General features: G+C 39.0%; 1 protein-coding gene across 3 annotated transcripts in view; it reads right to left on the bottom strand.

Annotated features, from left to right (window-relative positions):
* GAB1 (GRB2 associated binding protein 1) overlaps positions 1-21,062 on the bottom strand; it is a 101,080-nt gene that overhangs the window by 31,387 nt on the left and 48,631 nt on the right. For 2 of the 3 annotated variants that reach the window (XM_080401949.1, XM_080401950.1), the window contains exons 2-3: positions 11,470-11,764; positions 261-474 (exon numbers count right to left, since the gene is read on the bottom strand). In XM_080401949.1, coding sequence (XP_080258075.1) covers positions 261-474; positions 11,470-11,764 — 509 coding nt within the window. Of the gene's footprint in view, positions 1-260; positions 478-11,469; positions 11,765-21,062 lie in introns of all 3 variants that reach the window. The other variant, XM_080401951.1, reaches the window with a different exon arrangement.

Raw genomic sequence — 21,062 nt, 5'->3', positions numbered from 1 at the left:
CACTGCATTTATCTGATACTTGATATTAGCAATTGCTGTCCACACTTTTGAAAAATGCAGTATGGGTCTACACTGATCAAACAACTTACTATTGCTGCAAAAAGTTCAAGTGTAGAAAGAAAAGCAAAAATTACAGACAGCTTCCTCCCCTGCAGAACACATACACAAATATTCAATGACTCAGCAGTAAAAAAAAGTGCTTTTAGCACAAACATTCTTGGCCTGTAACACAAATGTTATTAAGAGAAAATGTCACTTACCTCATTGGTTCAGGTTTTTTACTTTGACAGTTTATTAGCAGTAGGTAGTCTTGAGGATCTTCTTGACCAGAGGAAGACTCCAGTGGGGGGATGTTAATAAGCTGATAAGGAGGAGGTAGGGAAGATTCTGCTTGCATGGAAGGTGGTGAAGTGTTGATGGGCAAGGGTAACTCTGCAGATGGTTGTAAAGAGCTGACCGGTGGCTTCACAGAATCTGCTAACATAGAAGCAAAGCATTCTTTCTATGATCGAGAAAGTCTTACAATACTACCAAAAATTTTCACTAACAGAGAATGAGAAAAGTCAAGGGGTTTAATTCAAAATTGTAACATCAGTGACATAAGAACATCTAGATATTACCATTTGTTTCAGAGTATTTACGTATGTCTTTATAATCTCTTTATATTTTTTCAAACGGTAATCAATTTCTTAAGTATTCCTTGGAAACAGAAGTTATGACTTATTTAATGCCTTATTTAACCTGTTTTCTGGTCACAGAAAGAGAAAAGATGCTGACAGCTGCAGTAAGACAGCTAAGAACACAAATCTGTTGTTTTAAAGGCCCATGCGTTATTACTTGAATAGGGTAACCTGAGTCAGCACTTACACTCATGCATCCCTTTTTGACCAAGGTCATTTCAACATTTCACATCAATTACTACTCAAGAACGAGCCTCTCAGTAGCTGAGAAGCAACAGGAAAAACACTACTTTTGCAATGGAAGATCCCTCAACTATAAAAATAATGAAGAGGTACAATAGGTACGATGTTTCTCTAAGCCACTACGTACCCCAGCTTTTTATTTTAGTGCAGTAAATGAAGTAGTTGTGGTTGTTTGGTTTGGGGGTTTCTTTGGGGGAAAGGGGAGGTGTTGTGTTTTTTGTAAAATAACCTTGTCTTTATAATTCTTATCCAATTCCTATTCATATATATTGTAGAGTAGCTTTTTTCCTTCCCAAATACATGTATCCTGACTATTAAATTTTCTATGCAACTGGAAAATATTGACACTGTCAAACATTAAACAATCATTTAACTTTTTCATTGTTTTAATGATACATTGACTAAGAGCAACATAATTAAGCAAATTGTTCCTCAATTATCAAGGCTCCCTTGTACTTGCAACTCATTGTACATTCCAATTTGCACATCCCACGAATGGACACTGATTATTAGCATTGTTTAAAAGAACGTATTATTATCCAATGCAGACTGCTTCTGTTAGACTTACAGGCCAGCCATGTACTACAGAGTAATTTCATCCAGCTTCTGCTTCCCAGCACTACCCTGGGAAGACCCAGATGAGCAGACCAGAACATAGGCCTCCTGCTTCCAGTTCTGTGTATGCTAGGTACAAGTGATTTAGACGTGGAAATAGGAACAGCAGTACTTGCTTTGAACTCCCATAGCACTTACACAGGCTCTGAAACTAATCCCACCACACCCATGTGGGTGGAAGAAGTCTAGGTATATGAAAATTCCTTAACTCAACCTACCTGAAAAGGTAGGATAACCTAAAAAAAAAAAAAGTAACTTTTTTCTAAAACATTGTTTCTTAACAGAACAAAGGCAAAACCAGACTGCACCCAGTGATCTCAGACACAAAAATAATTTTTTTTTCTTTACTACATGCTAAAATATTAAAATATGATAAATTTTATATTATTTAGGAATTTCAGGAGCTTGACAGAGCCTATATGAGGCACCTACTCATGTTTCTTCATTCTCCTAACATTGGGGTTCAATAGCAGGAACAGAGAGGCACCTGAATTGGACCTACCAGGAAGGTATTTCCTGCTCCTGGAAAAGAGATAGTGGGAGAAATGACAAGTAGCTCTCTGTCCTGTTCCCCCCAGAACTGAGGAATGCAAGTAAGATTTTGCACAAGTCAGAGTGGAGAGGAAAGGTTTCTTGCCAGATAGACTGTCATTCTTCAGCCAGTTACAGACAAGATCCTCAAGGGCTTCAGCGTACTACAACCCCCACCCCTGTTCCTTGTCCCTGATTACACACGACCTTCACATCGTTATATCTTCTTGGTGCCAAGTTCACACAAGGGGAAAAAAGAAATCAAACAGGACATCCTTGCAGCTTCCAGGGAAGATGGGTGTGTCAATTAGACCACAGGTAGTCAGGAGAGCTTAACAGGTACATAGTAAGATGCATGCCTACGTGAGGCTGATGCATTTAAGCAAACCATGCACTGGCATTCGCAGAAAGAGTAACAAGACTCAAGGGTAACTTTCTAGGGAACAATAAGATCAAGAAGCTTGAAAGAGGACCAATGTATCTACCGTGTTTGTTTGAAGAAAGAAAGAGTTAACTTTCTTGGGGGAGTAAGAAAAAAAAAAAAAAAAAGTGTGTGCGAGGGAAAGAAAGAGAACTTAAAGGCTGGCTGTAACTTGTAATTGGTGAAAGGAGGAAAGGTGGTGAAGGCTGTTAGGCTAAATATACTGGCTCAGATCTGTAGTCGCAGAAGCCCGTGACGCAGTCCCCAATGGGGGCCTGCTGCAGCCAGGCTGAGCAGGAGCAGCATGACAAGCTGCCATACTGCCCCAGCTTCTGGGGCTCTGCAGCTTCAGGGCACCCCAGGGCAGAGGCTGCACTCACGGTCTGTGCTGACCAGCCACTGAAAAAACTTTTCTCCGAATTTGTCCTGCCCCCTTAGAGTACACCCATTTATATTTCTGACCTCTACTACTATCCTGTGTCAGCGAGCTCCACACCCTACGATGTGTGGCATGAAAAAACACCTTTTCTTTTAAACCCAATGCTTGATAGTTTAATTTGATATCCTTCAACTCCTGTCTTCAGAGAAACCGCGAACAATTGCCTGCTATTCATAATCCCCATTCCTGACTTTACAAAACTTTGTCACAGCTTTACTGAGTTGATGCCGCTTAATTTTTCTGGGTACAGAAGCCATGCCATTGAAGATCTGGTTTGCCTTCACCCTGACCTTTCCTAGCTCTACTAGTTCCCTCCTGAGAAGGGAAACTAACTATTGCATAAAACACACAAAGAAAAGTTTGGGACACAGTTCTTGATTTACAAAGATACAACAATAATTCCTCCTGTTCCGACCCTAGCCATTTGCCTTTTCATTGTTCTTGAATATTAAAGGTGACGCTGTCCCACTGTCCAGAAGGTTCATGATCTCTTTTCCGTGCAAGGATTTGGAGCCCATTAATGTTAATGGATCATTAGGGATATTTTCTTTGTGATGAGCTGCCTCATTTACTTGGACACAGACACCACTTCACAAAATCCCCATGTCCTCCTACAGATCTGTTGTCGGGGGGGGGGGGGGGGGGGGGGGGAGGTGAGGGTGGCGGTGTTGTGTGTGGTTTGGATGGGATTTTTTTGTTTGGATTTTTTTCTCAGTGGGTAAGCATAACTAGTAAAATACAAACTTCCTGATCTGAAAGTCATCTTCACACAAGCATTTTGTATGTGTCAAATGGTGTAGGCTAATTTCAAACTTAAAGAGCAACGAAACTCAGCCTAAAGCACTTCACTCCTGGGCTGCTACTTATTTGCTTTACGCATTCAAGCTACTTCAAATTTGACTATGAAGAAAACAGTAATGTTAACTACTTTCATCACTGAGCAAATGAACGCTGTTTGCCTATCTGCACCCTCTCAAATATTCTCTTTAGCTACCTACTTCAGAAGCTGATATGAAGGAAAGAGTTTCTCCCAGCAGCCGATTATGATTTCAAAGAGTACAATCACCAACTTGCTCCACTTTGGACTAGCAGATTTTTAGGGAAGGGGTCATCTGCACACCAAAGAGCACTGTAAAGTCATTTGGTTTGTTCCCAGAGCTCAGACAACACTCGGACTGCTTTGAAATAATTGGGAGCTGGAATAACATCCAGAATATTTAACATGCAAACGAGCATAACAAGAATACTATTTTGTTTTTATAATTCCTGCATTCAGTACAGCTAGAACAAGCAGCTTTCTCAAACCAGGGCAAGAGTTTTATATTTTCTCAGTGGTTTGTTAACAGCAGTTACAGGCATAGTCTTCACTAGAATCTATACTTTTTTCCTTGTAACCATTTTTGTATTTGCCTCACTAATAAAACAATCATAAAATTAATAGGGTAAACATCACATTTTCTGAACAAGAATAATGAAAGGCTACCATTTCTTCCTTCTTAACTGTATAAAGATTCTTTATTCCACATGTTCCTACATCTGTGCTTTATGAACAGTCTAGGAGATTTGAGTGTGGGCGTTTGCATTTAGGGTTGGTTTTGTGTTTTTTTAATGAGAGCAAAAATTAAATTGCTTTCTACCTTATGATATATACTCTCTTAATATTCTAATTAAGTGAAAACTTGAAATGTTCTCATAGTGAACAAAACACAGAAGCCTCATTACAGCAAGCATTTCTTTAAATGTCAAAATTGCAATCAAAGTAAGAAAATGCATTCTTTGCAGATCGTAGGTAGAAGCTAAAATAGAAATGGGATTTTCCCATTGTAACAGTGAATCAGCAACAGATATGCAGTCGCATGATTCTACTATTCTGAGCTACTTCATTCAATCCATCTACTATGATGCAGATATCATTAAAACTACCAACAGCCAATACAATATAAGAGTAATAACCTTGAACAAAAATTTACAGATACAAGTGGTAGCCATTAAAAAAAGAGGCAACTTCACTTTAGTCCTTAAAAGGACTTTTTTTTTTTTATTACATCTGTTAAGTCATTATTTGTGCTGCTTGATGTAACAAGGTCCTTAAATACACTGCTAGAGTATTCTCCTAGTGTCAGCTTCTACATCGTCTCAAGTGAAAGGTCCTGGAATCAAAGGGCCACATGTCTGCATGTGCAAGCACAGAGCGCAAGCACGTGTATGCTGACGGGTAGAAACATGCACTTGCTCTGTTGGTGTACTTAACTCAATAGATATGAGCCAGACCCAGCTCGGAAGATGCATGGACACATTAATCAGGGTATGATTTCCAGTGTAAGTGATCAGTTTACAACTAATAATGTAATCTATGCAGTGAGTCTTAGTTCTGAACCTTTGTGCTATACCCAGAGAAAGTAGTTATAAATAATCAATTGATCCTGTGCACTTCATAAATTTGTTTTCTTAGTTTAATATAAACTCCAGGTATCTTTTTTTTCTGAAGATAAACACGATACTGTATCTACAGAACAGTAACAAAGAAAGGAGCAGTTGCTCACTGCATAGTATGCTCAGGACAACCCTGCCTCCTGCATCTATACCAGAAACATGACTGACTGCTCCAGGCTCCTATCACATGCTGAAGTTTCTGGCTTTTGGAGTTCACATCTAAAATTTAGTATTTACTACCTGAAGTTCATATGTGATTTTAAACTTCACTTCTGGGTACCCATTTAAAATTTGAAAATACCAAAAGCATTTCCACTCAGAATTTCTTCCCCCTCCACACCTGCAATTTTCTTTTGAAGACTATTCATTCAAAAGGGGGAGGGGGGGGAAGGAAGAAACATCTGTAGCCTGTTCTCTCCATCTTCAGATGGTACACAGCCTGGGTGACGTAGGAAAAATAATCAAGGAATCCTGTTACAGACTAACTTCTGTAGGTGCTTGTGAAGAGAAACAGCACAGCCCACCACATTAAAACATCTGAGGTTTTTTCTTCCCTAAAAAGGCCCAGAGCTCTCCCTGGCGCAGCAGGCTGCTCTAGCCACATGGTGAGTTGACCCAGCTGGGGCTGCAGCATGTTGTCTGGAACCACAGGCACCTCTGCGCTTCAGAGAGGTTTTTCATACTGCCTCACAGCACCTCACGACTTGAGAACTAGCAATCTGCAGAACAGTTTGCCAACCCACCCTCTTGCAATCCTCTTCTATCAACTCATCAGGTGATGTTAATGCCAAAAAAGGTGCCCAGCAGGAACCGGGGAATCACCTCGGCATATTAGATTTGGTTTATTTTTCCTCAGGGAAAAGCAGCATCACCTATCACATGAGTTTGTCACACACAGCTGGCAGCTTAAGATAATAACCCTAAACACTCAAGATTAAGACTACGACAGCATTCCTGATAGTAATTTTTTTTTTTAATACACATTTTTTCTTCACATACTTGTAAGGGAAGACCTACTGTTGCAGATGTTACGCTTTATTCATCATTATCTGACTTAGTCACACTCTCCTTTAACCACATCCTCTGAAGTCAAAGACATCTTAGTCTTCTCTGCTGTCTTCTTTTTCTCCTTGGGTAACAGGCAACAATTATCTCAGCTTTGTCTCCCTATGCTCAGCTCTTTAGCCACCACCTACCACCTCTGCCAAACCTGCTATACCAAATCTCAAGCCCTTGTCTCATTCTGCTTCTTCTAATTTTATTATTCCTCTGCAATTTTGCCAGATGAAGTCTTGCAACTCTGACATCCTCCTTCACAGTCTATGCTCACCTCCCTCTCAGCAATTCCACCCTCAAAAAAAAAAAAGTCTGTACATCTCAGTGGCTATTATCCCCCACCTTTGCTTCCTCAAAGCAGCCAACCAAAACAGCCTCCACAGAAAGAGATTCCTTTGTGCCACTATTCCTTCTAAACCTACTGCCTCAGTTCTAAGACAACAGACGCACAGTCCTTGTCTGGAAGGTCTCTCCCCTAATGCTTAACTTTGTCTTTTTGTATTATTCTTCACTGCACCCGAGGTCACCACCTACTCATCCTCCTGACAGGTCATCTCCAAGCTGACTTTCTAGTTAATCGTACCCAAGAGATTAAAAGAAAAATAAATATCAACTCTTCATTAAGGTCATCATCTCTGTGGTGCAACTTCGTTGCAAAGACTTTGTTTAAGCATATTACTCTGTCATTACACTTTTATCTATGCTCTTCCAGAGCCTCCCTTCCTTCACCTGAAAGCTCATGCTATTTCTCCTCACTTTTGAGCTCTTTCATGACCAAGGTCTCTTAAATCCATCATATGTTATTAAGATGGTGGTTTTGATCCATCCACTTGTTAGGACTGTCAGAAGAGAATTTTTTTATTTCTTATAGGCAGACCTAAACACAGGTCACCCTAAACACCTCTAATGTCAGCTATTTATCAAAGAAAATGTCTTCTCAAAAATCCCGGGGTTCAATAATAGTCTAACAGACAAAGCACTAAGACCACTTTCTGTCACAATGGTCAAACCCTTAACTTGCTTTCACTTTTTCCCATGCCTCTGCTCCTATATTGATGTCTCTTACTGCAGATAGGAAGTTCTTAGTGGTAGAACCTGTTTTCTGTTCCACACTTGCGTAACAGGCAGCACAGGGGTATCCTGATCTGATTGATACAGCGATCTCCAACACAGCATAACAGCAGTGATACCTGACCATGCAGCATTAAAGAGAATACGAGGAGTCAGGATCGGACAGTGGAGTTACGTTCAACCCGACAGTCACTGCTATTGCACCCAAGCTACGATAAACCTGCAGTGTATATATTATCAGAACATGATTTTTTAAATAAAAAAAAAAAAAAAAAAAAAAAGGTTTTCTGAAAAATCACAGAATGGTCAGGGTTGAAAGGAACCTCTGGAAATCATCTAGTCCAACCCCCTGCTAAAGCAGGTTCACCTAGAGCAGGCTGCACGGAGCCTCATACAGGAGGGTTTTCAGTATATCCAGAGAAGGAGACTCCACAACCTCTATTATTGTGCAAAATGCAGAAGGCATGAGAGGCATATACCAGACAGCAGCTGCCTGAACAGAAACACTGCAGACTTTGAAAGTGTTGCATGTGAAGCAAGCTGTTGCATTTTCAAAGTACAGTTCTTATGACGACAAATTTTCTTTGCTGTGTGTAATTATTTGTATAAATGTAATTGTAGATTTCAACGTCTTGTTCTGTCCTTTTCTTTTTTTCTTCTGGCTTACTTTGTTATTTCTTCTGGTTTACTTTGTTATTGCTATCTTTATTCAAATGAATACACGCAAGTAAGATGTTTGCATATAGCAAGATTATTTCCTCCTTCCCCTGCCCTGCCAAACACACAATTCACTGAATTACAGAAACATGGAGCTGGATCATGTATAAAATATTCATCACAGATGTCTACTGAATTCTAGGGAAGGGCTTTCACAGCCTGTGCTTAAATATCCTTGGAAGGATTTTCTGTATCATTACATCACTCAATGAAAAAGAAACAAATTACTTCTCTCTTCAGGTAACAACTGATCTATGTCCTGCTTATCACAGCTTTTTATACTTTGAAAGTCAGCTCTTCCATCAGTGTTTTCTTCCCGGGAAAAACAAATCCTTCAACTTTTCTCCCCATTGATGGCTTTTAAAAATCCATTTCCTTTATTTCTACCATTCTTTAAACATGTATCCTTATCCTTCCAGAAGCTCAGGCCACGGTATTTCAGCTGAGGTCTCCACAGCACCAGGCAGAGAATAGTCATTTCCCATCTCCATTTAGCCTCTCCATCCCAGAACACCTCTCATGGAAGTTCAAAGCACACAAAACACTGGCAACACATTTTTACTCACAGTTACATTTTAACCTCTAAATGACCTATTATATTATGACCTTACAGAAAAAATACAAGTGCTAAAAGTGCAGTATGTAACTTGGTGGAAAATCTAAAACCATTGCTCATGTGTAGCTCCCCCCACTTTTGCATGTGCATTTAAAAAGACAGATGCCACAGAACCAGGCATTTTGCAGCTTCAGTGTGAAAACAAGAAGCATTAACTGGAGAAAAACATAAAAAGTACCCAACAATTTCTTTACAAAAGTAGATATGGCTTATTAAAAAAAATAGCATTTCCTTCATGCTCGTGTCCCATAAGTTTAAAAGACCTAAATCACTGTAAGCCCTTCCTTAAAAGAAAGCTCCTAGAAAAAGTCATATAACGTCATTGTAATGTAATCAGTACAGATTACACTACACTATGATGCAATCACGAAGCTGGAGACTCCACGGCTTGTAAATATGACTAAAGAACATACATTTGTATCTCCTCAGTCCAAATACAAATGTAACATTGCAGATCTCCACAACAAACAGATTTCATGTGCGTAAACCAGTTTCTAGGTGGAAGGTCACATCAAAGCGTTAGATAGTTTAGAAATTACTGTGAGTATTCATTTTTAAGAAAACGAATAAAAGAAAACAAACTTTGCATCATAAGAATTTCTCAGTCTTCACCAAGTATGGAAGGAGCCATTCAGAGCTAGTCTGAAGTGATCTTTATTTTTTTGGTCTCTCCACAGTTATGATTAACTTCCTTCCTCATTCTGCCCAACACCAAAACAACTCTATATTCATTTTCTAACAGCACTAACCACCACAGTCTCAATCTTTTTCTTTGTAAATCCAAGGAGACAATTGGACTGGGTTTCCAAATGAACAGCAGCAAGAGCGATAGACCAGTGGTGCCCCTAATTCTCGATTGAGCAAAGGATGGCAATGACAGTCCCCCTCATAACAAGACTCTTAACCAGTCTGGCAAGACATTTTGTCCAGCTTCAAAGGAAACAACCTTCTGCTTCCATAGACTAAAGGCAAGGTTGGTTACGCCCCATACATTCTTTGTGTTTAGTTCCATACTAAGAGTGCTTTTTTGTGGTCTGCAGTGAACTTCACCTATTCTTTAGCTTTCAGAATAAACTGTATGTTAAAACAGACTTTATTGAGTATATTTATGATTTGCTCTTCCATTAGTAAGATTTATGTTGTAAAAAGAAGAACTTGGTAATAAACAGACACTCAGCGTTTCAAGACATTACTAAACCCATAAAGCAGCAGTATTGTCAACTCTGTTATGCAAAGTAAAGATGTCAGGATAACTCACACAAAGGTAAAATGCCAAAGATTAAACATGCAATGAGAGTATGTCACTCAACAGAGGATTTAACATCAACAGAAAATAATTAGCGTACACCAGCTCTCAGCAAGGAAAGGCCTCATGACTTTGAGGGGACCCCACCTCTGTGTTCCACACAATGAGCATGTCCCTCCTTTGAGCTGCCAGGTAAACACATTTCCTCCTTACTTTCCAGATTCATAGTTTGTCCCCAGAACCAATAATTTCTGAGTGCCTCCTGCCCACAGCTGCGCAGGTGCACCAGTGTATTATCCCCTGAAAAGCAACCACCTGCCTACCTCTCCCATACGTGACAGATGCCTGGCAGACTCAATACTGAATCACAAGACAATCGCTTTTAGAAACGTGCTGTGGGTGGTCTCGGTTATGTTCAGGATGTCATAAAAACATGCTGGAACTGTCAAAACAACTACCCTTCACTGAATTTGCTATTAGAATGGTAATTCACAGACTAAGTTTTCCTGACAAGTTTTAGTTAAAAACTGCAATAAGGAGAAAGAAAAGCACCCCTCTTTATAAAGTGACAATATTTTCCAGTCATTTTTGAAGATCTGTCTGGAGTAGAAGAGATGCAAGCTCTTTCTTCCCCCCACCTCCCTCAATCTGCAAGCCTACTAAACCCAGGGATTTAATTCTAGCCCCTTCAACCAGGCATGCTTTATTTCTAACCTTCTTACCACTCCTATTTAATCTTTCCTTGGGACTGTGCACAGAGCTACAGCGAGTCATGCAACCCACTGATCTCCACAAGGAATGCAGGAATAGTAAGTTAATAAATAAGGATGGATTCCAGGACAAGCAATGGCCACAAGGTATTTGTAGGAATTAAGCACACTATCCTGTTTCCTACAAGCTGTCTTCACACAATGTCTATGTTGGGCAAATTAGAGCTGGATGGTACAGAACTACAAGTTATTTTTTGTTTTGGCTGGTGGGGGGCGGATATGTTTTTTCAAGTTGCAAAGCAGACTGAGAAATGGTAATATTAGAAACCTGACATTTTGCACTCATTCTTGCTTGCATAACCATACGTTTTTATACCAAATGGGATTCCTCTGATGATTGTAATGATCTTCTGTTTTGCATGATGTTACTTAAAAGATTTTTGCTATAGTCTCAAGACCTAACATCATGCAAAACAGAAGAGCATCATCCAAGTTCTATGACACACTTAATTTGTAACAAATACTTAATACCTCACTCTGCTCAGCTTGCCTTTTTTCAAGAGTAACAAGGAAGTTTCATAGTGAATACAGTCAAGTTTTAAAACATGCCAGCTGATGATAGTCATCTGATCTTTGAAACATTCTCCTTATGAAGGCATCACACTTTCTCAGAAAAACCAACAGCACTTACCCTCATCTGTAGGGTTGAACCCACAGATATCACAGATACATCGAACCCACTTATTCATCTCCTCCTCGCTGTCTGCTACCAAATAGAAAACTCTGTCTATGGTGTTGATATCAAAAATATAACTGTTTTCAAACTCTTTTTTGTTGAATGTTAATCCAGCATCCACTTGTTGACACAAATTTAAGTCAATAATACGGATAGGCTTCTTGGCATGGTCATTTTTGTAGTACTCCAGCACATCCGGATCCCCCGTTAAACGGCCGCTGCGAAGGACAAACCATCTCCTCTTCCATGCCTGAAAATTGGAGAGGAAAAAAGAAGAAAAATTAGAAGGAAGAAATCATACTTCAAGACTGTTACCTTTTACGTATAGTTTCAGCCTGGGTTGAACTGAGTAATAATACACAGTTCAATTATAGTTCTAAGAGATTATATACCAGTTACCTACATTTAACAGAATCTATTTATGTATTTTTACAACAGAGGACTAAAGGATTAGTGCATTTGTATTTTAAAGTTTATTTTAGCTTTGCTTGTAACAAGGGGATATAAAATTACTGTTTACAAAATGAGAAAGGATGAATCTAATAAAGAAAAAAAGGGGGGAAGGGACCAGGAGGGGAAAAAAGCACATACAAAAAGCTTCTGAAGGAAGCTGATGTAGGCATAAAATGTATCTTTAAGTGGTGCATAGTGTCTTGTTTCCAATATTTGCATTTTAACTCTGAATTTTTCACTGATACTCAAGGATAGTGACCTGCATTTAAAGAACAGACAATGCTCACATCGTATGCTTGTCTCAATGCTAGGGGAACTCTGCACTCAGAGTTTCATAATATTTCTACAACACTACATTATTATTTTGAAAACCATAAGAGAGATGGGGATGGAGAGAATGACCAAATGTTATAGCTTTACCACATAAAACCAGCCTCTGTGGAAGGTATGTCTACAGAAAAAAATACATGTCACTACCTGACACCATGCTTGTTATACCAGCGTTCCTGCTGCTGCAGAAATAAGCTGGTCTGGGAGAAAAGCACAACTAAGATGCCTCATTTTCCAACTAATCCACCACTGCCTTTCATTCCAGTGGGCCTCTGTCACCTGGCGTAATTCTCACCATGGATGCTAACTCAAACCAAGAAAACAAGGTTTGCATACAACTGTCCTGGCTGTTACCAACAGTATCTTTACTACCTTGCGTTGCTGTGTTTTGGTTCCTCAACTCTACCAGCAATACAGCATTCTATCTTAAAAGCTTCTTCATATACACAAATGCCAGGATAACGTGCACAGTAGAAGAAACCAGATTTACTGCCATTGCCAACTAGAAGAGCTACACTGCATTCACAGATCAAAATCTGAAAGCAGTCCGGACAGTGGGGAGCCATCACTGTTTTGCCCATTTGTTTTTATGCTTTTCAACAAAGTTGGAGACCTAGGCAAGTCAGCGCAGTAGCCAAGCCATTGCACATTCACTGCAGACTCACATCATTCCCCAAGGCACCCCATTTAAAACTTCCTTAGGATATTCAGACAAGGTCACCAGCAAGTCCTTTGGAAGGACAAAAACCAACAGAAGACATAAGAAAATAAAACAGGTGAGTAAGTTCTCCTTTTGGCCCGGCCTGGCTCCATGTTAACCAAGGATAGGAATGAAATCAACAAGGATGGTCCCAGAAGAGGTCAAGACACACCATGTCCTTTACACACTGGGACACAGCTTTGAAAAAGTTTCTTAGTTAGTATTACAAAAAGATACAGACCCATCATCCTGAGGCACAAGAGTGTTGCCATTTAATTTTTATGTAGCTGTCACCTTCAAACAAACTAGTGGAGGGAGGACGTAAAAGAAAGAGTGAGAACTGCGCTGCCATCATCGAGCTCCAAACTAGCGCAGTCGGCTTTGCACTAGAGACTCACAAACCCCTCATTGTCAAGTGGGCATGCCTTTTAGCAGGGACAGGCCTAGGAAGCTATTAAGGAAAGACAGTACAGTGAACAGGAAAAAGGGGAAAACGCCAGACAGCTTAATTAAGGCCTGTGATCCATACTCTGACTACCAAGCCTCTAAAAGTTACTTAATTTTAAGGTAACTTTTATACCTTATAAAACAAGTATATTCACTGTAGTTGTGAATACAGCATCTGCCTTTCAATGTTGAACTGTGTGAATCAAGGTCTCAAGCAACTATTTTCCCAGTAGCAGTAAGTTCAACTGGGCGAATAGCAAGACGCAGAAACATGTAACAGATGAAACACCCTCAACTTAGATTGTAACATGTGTAACGTGTAACAAACATGTAACAGATGAAATCCCCTCAACTTAGATTTCAAATGTGAGCATCTTCTAGTAGCACAGATGATAAGCACGGTTTAACAGCAACCCAAAACCACTAGCAGAGCCTTGTTTTCTGTTTCTAAATCAAGTGACAACTTCGATGCAGGAAACTTCAGTATTGAAGGCTCTCTCTCCAGACAAGGTTGATAACAGGTAACTGTTACACACCAAACTGCAGAACTGTTGCTTCAGAAACTAGCCTTATCTTTAACTTCTTTAGTCATTCGGTCATTTTCAAAGCATAAATCAGGAGGAAAGAGATAAGAAATAGGAGAGGAACAAGAGCAACTGAGAAGCACGATGCATTTTGTCTCACGATTTGTGTCAAAAAAATATGCAATGCTGTATTAACCAAGCAAGCCTCTTCTAGAAGTTTATTTCTAGTACTGTGTTAAGGACAAAGTTTCTGAACAATCCTGGCAATCTCTGTTGAGCATTAATGACTAAATAGGACTCTTAAAAATTCAGAAAATCGACCAACTAAATGGAATTTGCTTTCAGCCCTTCGGGCTACGAAATAGCAACTAAAAAATACTTAAAACGTTGCATTTAGCCTACCAGCACCTGCCACTATTTTTGAAGAGTTTTCACATAGTGCATATGTGAACGTTTATTTCAGTCATATAATGAGTCACACTCACTGAAACTGGCACAGATTACATTCAAAAACAAAAGCAATTCCATAAACTACACACTAACAAGGCAGATACAAAGGTTCTCTGGATTACAGTACAAAGCACAATTTAGCAGCAGAATAAAGCTTAAGGCTAGACAAGCGAACTGACATCAGCACCCTTGCTAATCATAGTACAAAAGCTCCTCTATATTTTGTCAAAGTGCAAAATGAGCCCACATAAATCACCCTTTGTTATTTGAAAATATCTGGGATTCTTAAAGCTTGATCTATTTTTAACATTTCAGTATTTGTTGTAACGAAAGCTGTACACTGCCTCGCTGAAGTACAGACTACTGTGCTATATGTGTAAGGAAGAGAGCTTCTTCAGTAATGGCTTTCCAAAAAGAAATCCCTAAAAGAGCATGCACATGTGCAAATACATAATTAAGGTAAATTTAATTATTTTTTTTAACCCCTTTGGTCATTCTTGTTTGAAAATTTTGCATTTTCTTTTACAGAACATGTTACAGACTATTTCTCAATCATCAAAAAAGATGCAATTAGTTTTTAGTTCACAGGAAAGTTACAGGTGCTAATTATCTGTCACACTACTGATTCAGCCATACAATATCAAACACTGGTTTTCTGTGCTAAAAGTCAACTGCATTAAGTTTGAGAAGTCAAAAAAAAGGTAGTATGAGATTCAACATTTTGTCCCAATACAAGTATCATTTAATTCTGGAAAGATATTTAAGCACATAAAGGTGGTCTTTTATAGTGAAAGCCTTTTTCATATATATAAATGTGTGTTATTAATATAAACAGGGTTTTAGTTTAGTTACAAAACACTGCATGCAGACCAAATACCTAATTCAGAAGTAAAGTCCTTCTAAAAGTGTAATATGGCAAATGTCTTGAGAATGAAGTTCACCAAAAGCCTGTGTAAGCTTTGTAAATTATTACAAAACAAGGTTTAACGAGGTTTGCTGCTTTTGTTTCTAAGAAAGGCCTTGTGTGCCTCTCAGCTTGTTTTCTCCTTTGAGCTGCAAAGCATATCAGCTGGCTTAACATAGGACATCACCATTCCTGCCAAACATTGTCCTGTTTGTATCATGAGACCATCGTATCATGAGACCATCATAACTACAGAAACAAGCTTGTTTGCTTGTTTTTGAGGTAGTCTAAAATGTGACAAGCTGCTCACCCACAGAGCATCAAATGATCAAAGGAACAGTGGAATCCTTTATTTTTCACACAGCATTTTGAGTAGGTTAAAACGCAAAAACAAGACATTCCTATGACTGTTTTTTCCACTCAGATACATGCAAACTGCTGACTTAAAAGCAAGTGAATCAGCTAAAAAATTGACAGAAAGCATCATTTAGCAGTGTTGGGGGGTTGGGTTTTTTGTTTTGGGTTTTGTTTTTTTGGGGGGTGGGAGAGCAGGTTTAAAGACTGTAGTGGAACCTGTATGCAGTATACAGGTTTTACAATATAATCCCCTTAAGAAAGGTCTATCTGTTAAGGGAGATACAGCTACAACTTCCTCAATTTTTACATTTAAGGATTAATTTTTTCCCCATCATATGTATTCCAGATGTACCTCATTCAGCTGTTGGCTGTAGTTCAAAGATGTCGGACATAGGGGATGTATGTGTAAATGGAGAGGGAAAGTAAGGAGGAAGGGGCAGGAAAGAGTAGATAATTTACATTTATATTTTAAAATGCATTTAACCTTCCATTTGGACCCCCTCAAGCTGACGCTCAAGAGGCTAAAATAATTACATTAAATTTTTAAATAAAAGTTTAGAAATGTTATATCAAAGGCAACTTTTTTTTCTGGTCTATTTTTTACAGCATTTTCTGTTATGTGGTCAAGTACCTGCTCACTGATAAACTGGTCAATCGTCCTTCCTTGGTTTGCCAAGTATTATTATCCATGATACTCACTTCATTTAAAGCTGATTCTCCTCTTCTAGCATAGTTACCACCTTTTTTCTCTTGGGTAACGTCCAGTCAAAAATACACCTACAAACTGTTGAGCACTGGCTAAGCCCAAGAGGATATCGCTTACATCCTGCTCCAGCAGTACCACTAATAAATCTTTTCCCCATGTATGACCAGCAGACCTGGGAATAAAATTACAAATCTCAGACTTTCCTTCTCATCTCTCAAGTGTGCAGACATTTGTGCTTAGTTTTCATCTCTCTACTCCACAGAAAGTACTTAAAAAGGGCAGCATTTGGTGTCCTCCTTTCCCAGAGAAGTCAACTAAGACTTGGAAGTAAGAAGCAACTTATCCAGGGGCACAAGGAAAGATCAAAAAACCCCACCTGATGTTTTACAAACACATGAAAAAACATTTTCTTGCTCAGAACGAACTCATAAAGTAGAAGACATAAGAAGCATCAACCAGAGAGAAGGATGGGGGGTGGGGCGGGGGGCAAGGTCACTTCAAGAATACTCTCCTGGACATTTGATGAAGTCCTGAATGTATAGTTGAGCTCCTTTCATGTGTTTGCTAGATTTAATTTTCTTTATGCTTTTTGCACCCATCTATTTCATCTATCCCTCCTCCTTCTTTTCCCAGTGCAAAGGCTAAACAATATTGAAATTGCTGTATGTCTTTGACAAACAACAGGAAGAAGGATCACAAACAGAAGTTGAGTATTTCTTCTCCTTTTTGCCTCTGCATTTCTAGTGTCCAGGTGTTCTGTTCATCACAGGAGACAAACACCTCTGACGCAGCTTCACAGACTTGTGCATTTGAACTGTGCTCTGCATCCCAACAGAAGCTCAAAAAAAAAAAAAAGAAGAGTGTTCCTTCACAATATGCTTCTTTTTAAATCCTGTCTGTGGTAGGCATAGACAACTGTCACTGATCAGCTTCATCCCACAAGGCACATATTTGGGAGGACTGCCGGGAAGTAGCCAAAAGAGGTCACATTAGGTAACAGTACTTCAATTACAGAACTTTACTTTTTCCACTTGCCACTCTTCCAGTTTGCAGAACTAACTCCAACAGGGTGAAATTTCAAAATTTCAGCTCATGTTTTCCCTGAGAAATTAACACTTGTGTATTTCTATCTGAAAATAAATTAAGGCGTATTTTTCAAAAAGCATTTTCTAAAAGTCTTTTAAAACTTTTTTTTTTTTTAGCAAGGCCATATAATGACCACCAAAACTGAAGAATATGCAATTACCAGCTAATTCTGAAACCCATTGTCATAGCACCTACTGGCAACTGCCATTCTCTTCCCTAAAAGTGATGCCCTTATTCTCTTTTTTTGAACCATAAGACAGAAAAACTAAATTGAGCACAAAAAAGCATGTTTAGTCTCTAATTTAATAGCAGAAAATGCACTTCCAAAGTTTGACAACACTCCAAATATTCTACTTTTAGTAGCATTAAGGACTATGAAGTGTAAACAGATTGCTGCAAAATAAACAAATGTGATACAAGGAAAACAGTGAACACATTATGACTTTCTTTAAATACTTAAGACTTGTTTTCCAGGAAGCACCATCTTTTCTCACTGAGCAAAATAAGGAAAAAACAGTCTCAGTGGAAGTTTCCACTCTCCTGGCCATCATCCTGATCATCTGTTCCGAATACACACAAGGCCAAAATTTCCTGTTTTCAAACTATTGTCACTATTTTCTAGTCTTGTGCTGTCGATTCTAACTTTAGCTTGTTAAATAAACAAAAGAAAACACTGAAAATACAGCAGAACAATACTTCCACACAGATTTACTGTGAGCACTGTTCCATAACTGACGTTTCAGCATGTGAATTAGTCTCCCAGCATTACACCACTACTTAAAGCACCAAAAAAGGTGCAATATACAATTCAGACAATGGAAGATTAAGTGCTGCTTTATTTTGTGAATTTAAAACTAACTCATAGTCCTTTCCATATTTCATGTGGTTCTTGTTTTGGGGGGTGTTGGGTTTTTTTGCATTTATTTTTTTAAAGCCTTATGCCTCTTCCCAGTATAATACTGCAGCCAGGTCTATATCATCTAATTCACATCAAACTGATCCTTATTATGACTAGTATCATCAATTACTTCAATAAATACTTATCTGCAATGTCAGAAATTTTCTAATGACAAACACAGTTTCTTTCCACCATACTGCTGCACACCAGGGAACTACCATCGTCATCATCTCTTCACCAAAGGAGAACCAATTCAGAGAGCTACACAGAGCAATTGCTGCAGATCTGCTTTGAGCCAGGACCTGAGCCTTCATTTCACTGTCTCCAAGCTAGGACCAGTGACCAGATCATCCCTCTATCTTTCTACATCACCTTATCCACTTCTTGTGCCTATAAATATTCTGTCATTTCTGATCACTTGCAAACTTACCTTTTCACTTCTACTTGTTCTGCTTCACACCACCCACCCTATGTGGCTAAGGCATAACTCCCTAACAGTCCTGCCAGCAACATATTCCCTATCTCAGACATTAGCTGTGCCACCTCCTCTCACTGCTTTGTCAGCAATGAAAACATAACGCTTGTCATGGCATGACGCTTGTTATGGCCCAAGGAGAAGTCTCTCTGTTGCAGGTCCCTTACCCACACGTCTATATGGCCTTGGGTTTCCTGCCCTGTTTCTCAGAAAGTCTCCAGAATTTGGTCTTTTCCTCTCTGATCATGAGCACATTCTGATCATCTCCCTTAGCCTTTCCCATATTCATCCTATTTAATATAATACTGCCAGGACAATCTCTCTTCTTTCACACTGATCACATCTTCCACTTTAAAAAATTCTCCATTTATTGACTTTTTTCCAGTTTTAACCCTCTCTTCCTATTTTTAGGCCTTTTCTTCTTAGGAAAGTCAATGCACTCACTGGAGTCCGTCTTGCAAGTCACCTCCTATCACTTTGTTCTACCATCAATACCAGATCTGGTTTATTTTTCCTTCTCTCCCGCATCCCTCAACTTTCTTCAACTTCTGAAGGCTCCCCGAATCAATAAGCAAGGGCATGACATCTCCTCCCTTCAGATTCCTCCTAAAGATCAGCCTCTTTGATAGTACTTACAATCACCCAACCAAATCACAATTTGGCTTTGTGTCAGATGGATTTATTTAAAAAGTAATGGTTCTGTGTATTCAGACAAAGGTTTGTTGGTGGTTTTTTTTAAGTTGCTTCATTCTTTTCATCAGCTCTTAATTAGAAGTCACTTCCCCCCACAAGTCTTAATCTTAGAAAGCAAAACATTCAGGGTAGGTTCTGCCTTTTTTTTTTTTTTTTTAAAGTGTCTGTACATTACTTATCACAAGGATTAATACAGTGCTGACAAGACCCTCTTAACAAGACAAGCCAAAGAAGACACCAGCCGTGCTGCTTGACTCGAGTTCCACTGTTGTGAGCTCACGGGTGTACACTGTGACAAGCCACATTAGAGCAATGCACAGAAAAATACAAAGTTCAGGATTTCTAAAGACACAATAAAACCAAAGCTGAAAGGTCAAGCCATTGGTATCAATAGTTGCTTTCCCACTAATGGTTTGGGATGAAATATTTCACCATATATTTTTATCTATTAATTTCTCATTTCCTAGGGCAACAGCCATTTTGAAGTGTTTATAACAAGGTGTGAAAAATCTCCATTCTTCCAGATGACAAGCCCGGTGCTTTTTGTAATATATTGTACAGATACACAGTTTTCCTGTTTTTTTTCTCGTTACTTGCCTGCATAGACACCTATCTTCATCACCTGTGAAAGGCTAACATACAAGGAAAAGTAAAACACTAGAACTATTTAAAAACATGCCATTACAACACTATTTTAGATCCTTTAAAGAACACTGCAGTTTCAACTAACATAGAATACATGCTTCACTGCTTCACATTTGGATTACTCAAGCATGCTCATGCTGCATACAAAATAGAAATTTCTACAGATAACAGAGGCCAGGCATTCTGCACATCGTCTTTTCCATAAAATATGCATAAGCTTAAAATACTGTAATTTGTACTCCCCATAACAAAAAGGGGATCTGAGCTACAGAAGCAGCAGATTCTCCACAACTTCAATAGGGAATAATGAATTAAGGGGGGTTTAGCAATGAATTAAGAAGGACGGTCCAAAGATACCCTGTAATCTCTACAAATTGCCTCGCAACTAACTAGCCTGGTTTAACCTACTAGTTGTATGTATAATGAAAGAAGCTCCTATACATTCATTAACACACATGGAAAAGCCCCCAAAGGAAATTCCAGACAATGTTTTACATAATCCCTATAAATTAAATTTAGGACATGTTGACACTCCATCCTTGTCCATTCCTCATGAGAGCAAGGCTGTACACTAGCTGACATTTTTGCAAATGAAGTATCTGTAGACCAAAGTAGGAGCCTCTTTTGTGAGTCAGCCGCTATTACAGCAATGGAAGGGCTGATAATTATGCAAGTCACTTTACTCAGCCACAGTGAAGGGAAAGCTAAAGGAAATTTATTGTTCTGCTAAGGTATTACAGGGAGAATCAACACAGTTTATACCATGAGGCATTGCAAGGAATTCCTTATTCTAGGAAAGAAGAAGAATTAGGAAGGGCATGTTCGGCGCTTACTTTTTAGGACCAAAATTACTAGCTTTTCCATTACAAATCATCAGATC

The sequence above is a fragment of the Falco punctatus genome, assembly GCF_963210335.1.
Source record: "Falco punctatus genome assembly, chromosome: 1".
NCBI lineage: Eukaryota > Metazoa > Chordata > Aves > Falconiformes > Falconidae > Falco > Falco punctatus.
Note: the sequence above shows the minus strand (reverse complement) of the source record. Positions and strands in the feature narration are given on the sequence as shown.